Raw genomic sequence first — 13,279 nt, forward strand, 5'->3', positions numbered from 1 at the left:
ATATTCTGCTGCATCCCAAGAATTGTAAAAAATGAAACATTCCAATATTCCACCGACATATCGCACTAATTATACATGAGTGTGATGTTAACACACATGGAAGGTAAAGATTTGCGTGCCTGACCTGAAAGTGTGTGTGTGCGTGCGAGTGTCCGTTGGGGGGTGTTGACTTTCACATGACATTGACGCTCTGGAAATGTTGAGTAGCTGCTGATCTCAGACAGTCGTTGCTCGGTGGATCCAGCACCACTCTCCCGTGGACAGCTCCCGCAGGACCGCTTTACATGGACAGAAGGCTCCTTTATGCGCCAAGTCATTCTGGAAGTTTACAACTTGGAGAGGAATCTACGGATACCTCGCTGCATGACATACAGGCATATTGCTTTTGGGAAAGAAGCCAAATTCACTGTAAGTAAATATGAGAAATTGGGAAATAATTTTAATTTCGTTAAATGTCTTAATTGTGTTTGTGCGAGCGCTTACGTGCGTCTGTGTGTTTCAATACATTGGGTATAACAATAGTGAATGCATAACAACACTGTCGAAATATTAATTAAGAAGCTGATCGTTCGATGGAAGAAAAATAATAATTAATCTGCAAATTGACTAGTATGGCAATTCTGTCTCAATTAGAGACTGCATCGCTTTCAGTGTTTTTTTTTTTTTTTTTTTTTTTTTGTATTTGTCATTACGGGGGTAAAGCAGTGGTTTCGTGTGTTCAGGTTAACTGAAGCTGTATCAGGTTTTATCGGGTGTTTGCGTGGTGGCTCTCTGCTGCTGTCTGAAATCAGAGACATGGCGACAAACAACACCAAAAACACCGATGGACAAGTTGTAACGGAACTCAACGAGATCACAACTAACGACAAACCTAAAGCAGAGGACGCCAAACCGGAGAAAAAGAAGAAAGACATTCCAGACAGAGAAACTTGGGGTGGGAAATTTGATTTTCTCCTGTCATGTGTGGGCTACGCCATCGGACTGGGCAACGTGTGGAGATTTCCTTATCTGTGCGGGAAAAACGGCGGAGGTAAGAGTCTGAGATGTTGTGTCTGGATGTATTTGTGCTTTGTGTTGCTGTGCACAGCTCCACTGGGTGCTTTCATCTATTTCTGTGATTCCAGGGGCTTTCTTGATTCCTTATTTTTTGACGCTTATTTTTGCGGGAGTCCCTCTGTTTTTTCTTGAATGCGCTCTTGGACAGTACACATCCATTGGCGGCCTCGGGGTTTGGAAACTAGCTCCAATGTTCAAAGGTATATGATTTCTGTTCAGCATCTTTCTTTCTTATGTGCTCCCATACTTACTGCTAAAAAATACCAGCTGGATTCCAATGTTGGTGTTGTGTGAGACCTTTAATGATCAGTTTTAAATGCATGGTTTATGTGTTGTAAGTTTTTTTTATGATTTATGAATGTTGTTCCGAAGGTGCTAATGATCTGATCTTCAAAGCTGAAGACCAATTATGCAATAAAGTAATGCTGAATAAAGGACGTTTTGAGCAGGCGCTTCACATGCTGCTTTTAAGGAATTAATGTAAATTATAGCTAACACGCTGTCATAACTACAGGTGTTGGTCTTGCGGCTGCTGTTCTATCTTTCTGGCTGAACATTTACTACATTGTCATCATTGCCTGGGCCATATACTACTTATACAACTCCTTTACCACTGTAAGCATTCCTTGTCACATGCGCTTGCATGCCAAACTAATTTGCAGAATATTTAGGTCATTCTGGGGTATTTTCTAAATAAGAAAAGTAAAGCATTCTTTTGCTCTTTGTAGGAGCTTCCATGGAAATCTTGTAACAATCCATGGAACACAGAGAGATGTTACACAAATTACAGTATAGTAGATACCACCAATCTCACCAGCGCTGTCATGGAGTTTTGGGAGTAAGATTTTGTGCAAATTGATGTGCATGACCTTCTTTGACCTTTGTACATGAAAATACATGTGTCCAGTAAGTGTCTTGTTGTGAACTGCAATTGTGTTGCATGATGTGCTTATACAGACGCAACGTGCATCAAATGACTGATGGCTTAGAAAAACCTGGTGAAATTCGTGTGCCACTTGCAATAACACTGGCCATTGCCTGGGTCCTTGTGTACTTCTGTATCTGGAAAGGCGTTAGCTGGACTGGAAAGGTGAGATGTCTTTGTTGGTCTGTCTGGATTTGAAATGACTTTGTAATGATTTCACAGCATTTAATGTAAAGTGCACATGCTTGCTGCAAACATTGTGGGAGTAGGCAAAATGCTATTTGGGTTTCTTGTCCCATTAAAGCAATTTATAGCAATTTTTAACAGACATGCCGAACAAATGCATATGGGAAAATGTCTGATAGAGGAATCAATGTTTTGCAGGTTGTTTACTTCTCGGCCACCTACCCATACTTCATGTTGTTCATTTTGTTTATCCGTGGAGTGACCCTACCTGGGGCAAAAGAGGGAATCTTGTTCTATATTACTCCTGATTTTGAGAAGCTGAAGGAGTCTGAGGTGATTTTACATGTTTAATTATTCAGACAGGATCAAGCTAACCCAATCTAATTGCTAAACAGTTTCATTATCTGTCTCAGGTTTGGCTGGATGCTGCAACACAGATTTTCTTTTCCTATGGTTTGGGTCTAGGCTCTCTTATTGCTCTGGGCAGCTACAACCCCTTCAATAACAATGTGTACAGGTATGAATGATGCAATCAACATTTCATCAGTTAAATAACTCAACCCTCTTTCAGTGTTTCCGGCCCTGAACATTTGTTTTAGTGCTGTGAGTTATGATTGCTTAAATGAGATAGCTCTCTAACTGTGACTGACTGTGGTTATCAGACTTCCCATTTTAGCATATGAATGGTGAGAATTACAATCAAATAAAATGTAAAGTTTGGCTGTATCACTTACATAATCCATCTTCTTCTGAAATGCTAAAACGATATGCAGCTTTCAGATCAGACAAAGATGTTTATAGTGCATTTGAAGACAGAATCCTTTTCCCCCTCTTTTTCCCGCAGGGATTCTATCATTGTGTGCTGTATAAATTCCTTCACTAGTATGTTTGCTGGATTTGTGATTTTCTCTATTGTGGGCTTCATGGCACATGTGACAAAGAGACCAATAGCTGATGTAGCTGCTTCAGGTAATCCGTTTATTTTTACATGATTAGAATATCGCATTTTACATATTTATTCGGGTTGTAGTATGGATATTTCTCTTAAAGTGGTACTATAACTGTTGTTTTTTTTCATGGCTTACACAGGTCCTGGATTGGCATTTTTAGCTTATCCAGAAGCTGTGACGCAGTTGCCCGTCTCACCGCTGTGGGCTATTCTCTTCTTCTCCATGCTGCTGATGCTAGGAATCGACAGTCAGGTGAGAATATCACATATTCAATCTCTGACCTAGAAACAGAAGTGAACGGGATCTGGTAGGTGCTTCAGATCTGCAAGCATCAGTGGCGGAGTCCCTGGTGACCACACAAGGAAGCATAAGGAACATTAAAACACTCCACTGGCCTTGTGCCAAATAAAATCTTTTGATGTTGATTTCTGCCTTGATGGCTGCATGCATTAATGATTTTAAAATTATGTTCATTATTCCTTAAACTGGAGATTAAGCATCTTTTAAGCATTTTCTGTAAAAACAAACTGGGGTACAATCGATCCCAGCCCTGTGGCACCAAAAAACCATTGTTGATGTTGTTTTTTAGTTCTGCACAGTGGAGGGCTTCATCACTGCTCTGGTGGATGAATTCCCACGGCTGCTCAGGAAAAGAAGAGAGATTTTCATTGCATGTGTTTGCGTTGTATCCTACGCCATTGGGCTGTCCAATATCACACAGGTAAATCCATGAAGAAAGCAGATGATGAGATGAACAGAGGTTGTATATTAATACGATTGCAGGCTGCAGGGGCCCTGTATTGATTTTGTTGCTTTGTCTCAGGGTGGCCTCTATGTGTTTAAACTCTTCGACTATTACTCAGCCAGTGGAATGTGTCTGCTCTTCCTGGTGTTCTTTGAGTGTATATCAATCTCCTGGTGCTATGGTGAGTCCTTTTTATGTATCTTAAAAGCTGTAATTTAAATTGTGCTCATCCTTTGCTATATGTATTTATATAACGTTGAATGACAATCAATTATCAATTAAAATGGTCTACTTTTCATTTTAGATATTTTTGCTAATTGCATGCGATGAATTTCAAATAGGGTCCAATATAAATGTCTAATATAATGCAACCAACCAAACTCAAACATAAATTAAAAGTTGCGTTCCTACAGAAGGCTGGTTTAGATAGTTTTTGATTATGAGTTTATGATGTAGATAGTATAAGAGTAGTAGATAGTATGTCAGACTTTGTTATGGCAAAGCAGATTAGCAGAACTACTATTTCTTTGCTATCATTTGGGATTGATAAATTGCCGTTGACGGTTTCTGCCTGCTTCTGGACATTTTTCTTGGTTGTGAATATAGTGTAAGTTGCTGCCTGCTTTCTTTTAGACTCTGGACCTTGAGGAACTAACGTTGTTGACCCCGTATCCAGCATGTCCCTCTCTTTATGTCTATTGTTATCATTAGTGCTTCTGTTTTCTCAACTCGACTCAATTTTAATTTAACATGTGAATCAAATTGTACTGGCTGCTCAGCCTGTGTGTCTGATATGCAATGAATTCAATTTTCAATTTCATTTAACTCTCTCTGTCCTCATCAAATGTCCTATCACACTTTTCCACATCTTCGTTATAGATCAGGGCTACTGTTTTGAAGCACCTCCATTTTCTGTGGTCAAATTTGCCTGAGCTTTGATGATTTATAGTAACCACACTTAATAATTACAACAATCACCTTCTCAGTACAAACTATGTCCATTTTGGTGCTTCTTTTAGGACGAATAAATGCATCTCTTTTCATGTCTGTACAGTCTTTTTCAAATGCATTCAGATTTTTTCCTCATCAATCGTCCTGTAATACAACAATAGTTAAGAATTGAAGGGGAGTGAAAGTTCTGGCTGTCTTTTTGCTCTTTAATATGATTCCGTTGCTGATATTTCAGTTAGTATTTTAAATAACCATTAATTTCAAGCTTTTATACATGTATTCTTACACAGTCAATTATTTGATTCATATCGATTGATTTGGAGAGCAATATTGAATCTTTAGAACTGTTTCAGGTGAATGAATGCATATATTGATTGAGACATGAATGTATTCCAGTCTAATCTGTCAATCCTATTGTTGAATCCTTTTAAATTGTGTTTAATTTCAGGTGTGAACAAGTTTTATGATAACATCCAAGAAATGATTGGATACAAGCCTTGTCTATGGTGGAAACTGTGCTGGGTTTTCTTCACCCCTCTAATTGTCGCTGTAAGTAACCAACTTTGTTATTTTTGATGTGACATCACAATATATATATATATAACATATAGAGCTGAGCTACGGTTGGCCAACCCACTCAGAACTGCTGCTTTGCTCAGTTTTTTTCTTGAAAAGAATTGCATATATTTAGATGCAGAACAACTTTGCAAACAGGAGACTTTTCAGAGGTGTGCTCCAGCTTCACCTTAGCCCCAGGTCAAAGAGTCAACTAGTCAAACGAGTGCAGAAACAGTACAGGTGAAAGAGGAGCTTCAGTAGAGCATCAGTGAGCTGTGGTCAGATAAGATGTTGTCAGGCCTTATGTCAATAAAAATAATTCTCCTGTCTTGTCAGCTGTTATACTGTGCTCACATATATGGCATTGTGTGCTGTAGTCTATATAATTGCATATATAATAATAATAGCTTAAATATTAACCCATGTTTAATTTAGAATTTAGTGTTTGATCATTCTTTTCAGTTTCTGTATATTTTATATTTGCTGAAGGGCACAGAATATGACATTTATTATAATGGGTTCAATTCAATTAGAAGTGGCTATTTTTAAAGTCCAATAAATAGATTCAATTAAACTGTAATGTCGAATGACTATAGGAAATATTATTAGAAAAAAAATTATTTCATAGAGACATCTGTTGAGTTCAGTGATGCTCACCTTCATTCGAAACAGGATGCTATTAAACAAATATAGAAACAAATACTATATAGAGAATCTTTACGTTGTTTCTACATTAATTTAAAGATTAAAGTTATTGCAGCATTCAAGTATATTTAAAAACTTGAATGTAAGGTGGGATTAATCACGGCATTTTAAAAACAACATGTGCTTATTTAGTTAACTTAAGAGAAATTGCATAGTAAATACATAGTTAGTCCTGTTACACATTTGTACTTTCTTTACCAAAAAGTTTTGTTACCAATGTCTTGTTACACATTTGTATGTAGCAATGTTAGGGACACTTATTATAAAGTGCTACTGATAGTTGTAGAGATGAATATGTTTAATCACTGATCTTGGGTAAAAATATTGACAGTAATATAATAAGCCTGGTCCACACTGAATGTTTTCACTGATGATTGCCCACTGAAACTTTTTTGTAACAATATGCACCCTGCCTTCCTGATTGCGTGAAGCTCACCAATCAGATTTAGATGTTTTGAAAAAGCTCTTGCCACTTTTGTGACAAACATTAAAACCATGATAATAAGATAAAGTAATTTAAAAATGATTTTTAGAGGAACAGTAATGTCTTTTGTATATGTTATATTGTTTAGAAACGGCGAGTTGGACAGATTTATTTTAGATTTCTATATTTGATGTGAAATTGTCAAGAGATATTTATTTATATATTGCATATATATATATATATATATATATATATATATATATATATATATATGACTCATTTCAGCGATCAGGATAATGCTGCAGCCTACATATATATATATATATATATATATATATATATATATATATATATATATATATATATATATATATATATATATATAAAAGACATATTTTCTTCAGAGTAATGTAACATTAATGAGCTGCAAAATTACTGTCAATTTATCAAAGTTAATCAATTATGAAATAACTTCAATTTAGCTATAAGTAGTTCTACAAATGGTCATAGTTGTCAGTTCAAGTCAGATAAAAAGTTAATTCAGTTCAGTTTAACACCATTGACAGTGTTGTAAAGTTCGTGCCATTATCAAGCTTAATTCAGATTGTCTCCTCATTTGACAGTGTTAGTATCATCTGTTGAATATTAAAGTCATTATTTCATTATTTTCATCCCAGTATTTTTTCACTTTTATTTGCCCCATGTGTGACCCTGGATAACCAGCCAAAAGGACCAATGTTTTGAAATTATATGTTATAATTTATTAACATGAAAGCTGAATAAATGAGCTTGACATTGATCTATGGTTTGTTAGGATATGACAATGTTTGGAAAATCTGGAATCTGGAAGGTTGCAAAAAATCTAAATATTGAGAAAATCACCTTTAAATTTGTCCAAATGAAGCTCTTGGCAATGCATATTACAAAACATATTCATGAAACATGATTATCATATATTAATATCCTTACTTAATATCCTAATGATTTTTGGCATAAAAGAAAAATCTATGATTTTGACCCACACAACACACTATTGCCACATATATATACTCGTTCTACTAGTAACTGCTTTTGTGCTCCATGGTCACTATGCTCTTTCTTTCTGCATATGCTGTTCCTTGACAGTAATAATAATGTATTGAAAAAGTGAAGTATGAAATTTTTGATTCTGGTGTAAAATGCAGTGTTTGTAAACAGAGCTTCTCTACAGGGCGTGTTCCTCTTCAGCGCGGTGCAAATGGTTCCTCTCACATTGAACAACTATGTATTTCCTAAATGGGGGCAAGGAGTGGGCTGGCTCATGGCTCTGTCCTCTATGGTTCTCATACCTGGTTATATGGGCTACATGTTCCTCACCCTGAAGGGAACATATAAGGAGGTAACTGTTTTCATTTAGCTGAAATGAAATACAGTAATGAGTATTGTAGATGGTGTATCTGTGCTGACTGATGCTGGTTTTGGACTCATTTCAGCGGATCAGGATAATGCTGCAGCCTACAGCTGTGAATCGTGCTCAGGAGAATGGGCCGGAGCAGCAGCAGCTGCAGACACAACCGCAGCAGATGGAGCAAACACCCCAACCAGCCCAGCAACCGGAGCAAGCACCACAATCACCGCAATCACCTCAATCACCGCAACAACCGCAAGCACCACAAGCACCACAAGCACCGCAACAACCGCAATCACCGCAACAACCGCAATCACCGCAACAGCCGCAATCACCGCAACAGCCGCCACAGACGCAGTCGCAGACGCAGTCGCAGGTACAGGCTGATAGTTCCTCTTCGACTAACCCTGGCAGTGATGCCAACGTTTAAAACCAGTAGAAGTGAACCCCAGCAGAGAGCAATCAAAGATTAACAACACAGAAGACTTCCATGTTTATACAGTAATAGAATCATCTACCTCCAGGGGTCATACATAATCAAGCTAAACGTGAAAAAGTTAAAAAGTAAAAAAAAAAAAAAAAAAAAATATATATATATATATATATATATATATATATATATATATATATATATATATATATATATATATATATATATATAAAACACACACACACAAAAAAACACTTGCATTTGAAAAACCTCCACAAACAAATTTCTGTACGTTTTTCAGATGCGAAGCAAAGCGTGTCAGTGTTACATGACTTGTACTATGTATTATGTGAATTTGTCTCTACTAAGGTTATACTGTGAGTTAGATTTAAGGACAGTGCATTGTTTGGCAATGCATAAGCTATTTATGTGAGGTATGTACTGTTTCTATGTTGCACTGGGGACAAAGTGGGAGTATCGATGTGAAACTGGGCGAGATCATGTTACATTTTGGGTCATTTGGGAAAACCAAGGTGTGTCAAGCAAGCCCTGTGTCTGAAGCACAAAGAATTAGAGCCCTTGGGTGACCCGTCATGTGTTGTTGAATATTTTTGTTGAGAAAGACTGTTACTAATTTGTTTTTCTTTTCTGAGGTAAAGAGAAAATACTTGTATGTGATGAAAACATTTTTAGAATTATTTTTAGAATGCTTTGTACTTTAATGTTGAGACCAAGGACCAAAATCATAGACGTAAGCAAAAACAAATCTATGCCTGCCAATGTGTAGTTTGTAAAGCACAGGGTACAAAAAGAAAAAAAAAAAAACACCGCAAAACACAGGGTGAACATTTTTGCTGATTATTATACAGAATATTGATGAGTACTGTCAATTCCGTGTCCTGTTTACATGTCCCCTCAGGAATATGAAAAAAAAAAAAGAAAGAAAAAAAAATCTCAGATATGTCTCTGACCCCGAGTGCATATCAGCTCCTAAAGCCTGTGATTAATGTAGTCGTAATTTGCATGACCATTAGTTACTTCATGTGCCAAAATGTTGAATAGGTGCAGTGCTTAAATAAAACAGGAACGCACACAAACTGGCCACTCCGTTTCAATGGTTTACACTACTTGATTGTGCCATACTTTTTTTAAAAAGTATGCAAAATATTTCTACGGTATAATAGTTGTACCATATTTAAAGCAAGTAGCACAAGCTGAAATACATGAGGGTATTTTGGCCCTTTTTTCCCCCAAAAGCACAATACTTAAGTACAGAGACTTCTCCAACGCTAGGGCAATGATGTGGTGACAGTTTGCGTCAAAGGCAGCTACAAGTGAAAAGCATTTGGTCACGTAAAACATGTTTACTAAGAGAAGATACGTACCTACATAAAATGTGAAATGGCTGTGTCCTTTGAATTTTGTACAAAGTTATTTTACCGCAGTTTTATCTGGAACTTTATTGTAAAATTGTATTGTGTAAAACATGTAACCGTGAATGTCTGTACTCCATGATTACGTTTTTGTCTAAATGTTGACATATTTGAAAAATAATTGCTGTTTTCTGCAATAATATTTTGATCTCTGAAGCACATATCTAATGGAAACTATGAGTGGAGATGATTATAATAAGGATTATAAAACAAATAGAATTTATGTCTCGTAATAAATAATATTGTTTTGTATATTTTTAACTGTTACTCTGCCTAAAATTATAACATAGGACATGTATTTAAATGGTGTCATACAAAAAAAGCACGATTGTTATGTAAAATGTATGAATAAACAGAAAATATTCGTAGTCTATAATCTGTGTGCTGATTTTTAGTCTTCACTAAAAGCCATTTATTAGGAACCTGTATTTTACAATGACAGCCTAATTGTTTCAAACAGCGTCTCTTAAAATGATACAAATAAAGACATCAAAGAATACAATACAATAACCAATAAGCAGCAATTAACTGGGCTGAAATAATAAGTGTGTTAAAAATACAGAGATCCTAATGAATGGGCATGCCTTAAAGCCTTAAACTATAGCTCTGTCTGTCGTATTATTTAGTCTTGCAGGTACTTGTATTCCAATGAGCAACTGTCAAAAAATACACAGAATACAATTAATATTTAATGCATTGATCAGTGAAGAGTTATCAAATAAATGTACCTTTTTTAATCAGTGAATTGTCAGTTTTAGCATTGGTGATGTTGATTTTGTTATAGAAATATGTTTTTAGAGTGTATGTGTTACTGTTGATTCTGTTGATTATACAGTATATCTAATCAAAAGACTAGAGGTACCCAGATGTTGTGGTGGTATGACAATACGATCTATTCTTACATTTTAAAATCATTTAAATATAGTTGTTTCGTCAAGAGAGGCAATGTCATTTATTAATATGTATGTTCTATGTCTAGAAATCTATGTTTTATTTTAAATCATAGATCATGATAAAATCATTGTTATCATTGTTATCATGTTCATTAACTTTGTTTCCTAAATGGGTGAAAAAAAGATACTAAAAATTGATTACAGATGGGAAGAAAGCATTGTAAAGGATTGTATATATATATATACAATGCTTTGGTTATAGAGATAAATTATACATAAATCTTTATACAATATTTATACACACTTTATACACGTCTTTACACTAAACTCTTGGCACATTTTACAAACTACTGTTCACTATGGAAAATAGTTCAACATTATTACAACCCTGCACTTCATCAGACGTTCCAGATCCTTTTGCATGGTTTCCTGGGTTTACAAAGCTGATCATTATCAGCTCTGCCCTTATTCTTTTTCTCTTGTTAGATTTATACTTACCGTCTGCATATATTACTTGCCAGATTGTGCTTCCATTTACTAGAATCAGTTGTAGCATCTCCTAGGCTTTTTGACTTAGTTTGACTCATTTGTTTGGATCACTTTTTATTATGAGTCTGCCTGCTGCTTTAGTCTGATTGTCTTGCTTCTCGCTTCACTGTTTTTACTCTGTCTTTGTAAGTGTGTGTGTGTGTGTGTGTGTGTGTGTGTGTGACAAGGCACAAGGCAGAGCTTGTGTACGCAACATGTACAACTTTTTTAAATTTCTTGGTAAAACTTCTTACAACTTGAAAGTTGTAAAAATCTTACAACTTTCAGGAGAAATATTTTACTCATTATCATTTACTACCTATCAGTAACTATCAATTACTTCCACCTTTGGAAGAGCATATAATCTAATACATTTCAATGCATTAATGCATTATCAAGCAAATGTCATTAGAGCTCCATAATTTTGTAGAATAAAATTGTTGTGTATCGGTACACGTACATTTACATTTATTCATTTGGCAGCCGTGAGATAGTAATAAAGAGAAGTTCAAAACAATAAAAGCTAGAACAGGAAGGTATTAAAGGAAAATAAGAGCATAAAAAAGTAGAAGATTTATTTATCTATTTATTATAGAGGCAATTAAATGCTCATGAAAGAGTTCTCAGTTGTTTCTTAAAAGGGGTTCAGCTGTCCAGATGGACAGGTAGGTAATTCCACCAACATGGTACAACGAGAAAAAAAAAAATCATTCCGAGTGACTTTATGCCTTTCTACGATGTGACCATGAGCAGCTGCTCATTTAACAACAGCAGAATGCTAGAGGGGATGTAGATGCGTAGTAGAGAGAGGAGGTAGGAGGCTGCGGAGCCCATGGCTGTTTTTTAGGCAAGCATCAATGACTTGAACCTGATGTATGAGACGTGAGAGGAGGTGAGACATGGGCCTTTTGGGCTCATTAAAAACAATACGTGCTACTGCATTTTGAATCATTTGCAAGGTTTGACTGCACATGATTGAAGTCATGGCCGAAGAGCATCGCAATTGTCCAGATTACAAATGATGAGGGCCTGGACAAGAAGCTGTACTGAATGCTCTGTTAGGAAGGGTCTGATCTTCCTGATGCTCTGTAGAGCAAACCTGCATGATTGTGATGTTTTTGCAGGATGATCTTTAAAGGTCAGCTGATCATCAAGGATCACCCCAGAATTCCTAGCCGAACACAATGGGATTATCGTTGATGAACTAGCTGGATGGTAAACTTTTGCTGTACTGACAGGGAGGCTGGGAAGTTGAGAAGCTCTGTTCTGACTGTTGCACTTAGTTGGGGACACGCAGATACTATTTAAACTGAGCTGGACAATGACATCGCTGAATTCAATTTGCATGACAGCTTTCACACTAGCCAAATATACTGAACTCTGGCATCAAAGTTCACTCTGGCAATTGAACCCTTACCATACAAAAGTGCCCTAAAATACATTAGATTAGATAATTTAACATACAATTCTTCCTGTCCTATAGCAGAGAATAAGTGGAATTTGTCATGATGTGTCACTGTAATTGATGGATGCATTGTTAATAATTTTCTCTCTGATAGTACTGATTTTGGAAATAAAGAAATAAGTATTTACTGCTGTGCAATTGGGAGATGTCTGCACCTGTTGGTGCTAGATTTTGTAGTTAATTTAGCCCCTACACTAAATAAATATCTAGGACTGTGTTTATTATCTCCCAAAAGGGATGAAAAGTAAGCAGATTGAATAGTTTTTAAGGCTTTTTGTTGGTAGAAGTAATTTCATTCCATGCAATATGAAGTACCTCTAGTTTTGTTTTATTCTAGCTGTGCTACATTTTCTTGGCTGCTCTTTTGAGGACTTGAGTGTGCTCATTATACCTCAGTGTCTTCAAGCATAAAGGAGCTACCGTGCAGATTGTAACTACAGTTACAATTTATTCATAAATTAAGTAAAACATTTAAAATGACTATTAAAGGTAAATACAAGTATTTTGGAAAGATATTTATGTGAGAAATAGACCCAAAATCAGTCACTGTCTCTCTCCACCTCAATGATCATATCACAAGCACAATTACAATTTACAACTCGCTGCTTAAAGAAGCTTATAAACATATATGTACACTGGAGAA

The 13,279-nt window shown here is 36.0% G+C and overlaps 1 protein-coding gene across 2 annotated transcripts; it reads left to right on the forward strand.

The window, feature by feature from the left end:
* The first annotated feature begins 1 nt into the window (after position 1).
* slc6a1a (solute carrier family 6 member 1a) lies at positions 2 to 10,123 on the forward strand. 2 transcript variants are annotated; one of them, XM_043224268.1, is made up of 15 exons: positions 2 to 408; positions 706 to 1,030; positions 1,125 to 1,256; positions 1,571 to 1,671; positions 1,785 to 1,894; positions 2,014 to 2,146; positions 2,366 to 2,500; positions 2,581 to 2,684; positions 3,012 to 3,136; positions 3,257 to 3,369; positions 3,707 to 3,838; positions 3,941 to 4,043; positions 5,262 to 5,362; positions 7,711 to 7,878; positions 7,973 to 10,123. In XM_043224268.1, exons 1-15 carry the CDS (start codon positions 304 to 306, stop codon positions 8,315 to 8,317), a joined length of 2,232 nt encoding a protein of 743 aa, XP_043080203.1. In that variant the 5' UTR covers positions 2 to 303; the 3' UTR covers positions 8,318 to 10,123. The 2 variants fall into 2 exon arrangements, with proteins under 2 accessions (XP_043080203.1, XP_043080205.1); XM_043224270.1 differs by having other exon boundaries at positions 4 to 408; positions 723 to 1,030.
* The last annotated feature ends 3,156 nt before the right edge of the window (positions 10,124 to 13,279 follow it).

Source organism: Puntigrus tetrazona, chromosome 23 (assembly GCF_018831695.1).
Source record: "Puntigrus tetrazona isolate hp1 chromosome 23, ASM1883169v1, whole genome shotgun sequence".
In the NCBI taxonomy this organism is placed as follows: domain Eukaryota; kingdom Metazoa; phylum Chordata; class Actinopteri; order Cypriniformes; family Cyprinidae; genus Puntigrus; species Puntigrus tetrazona.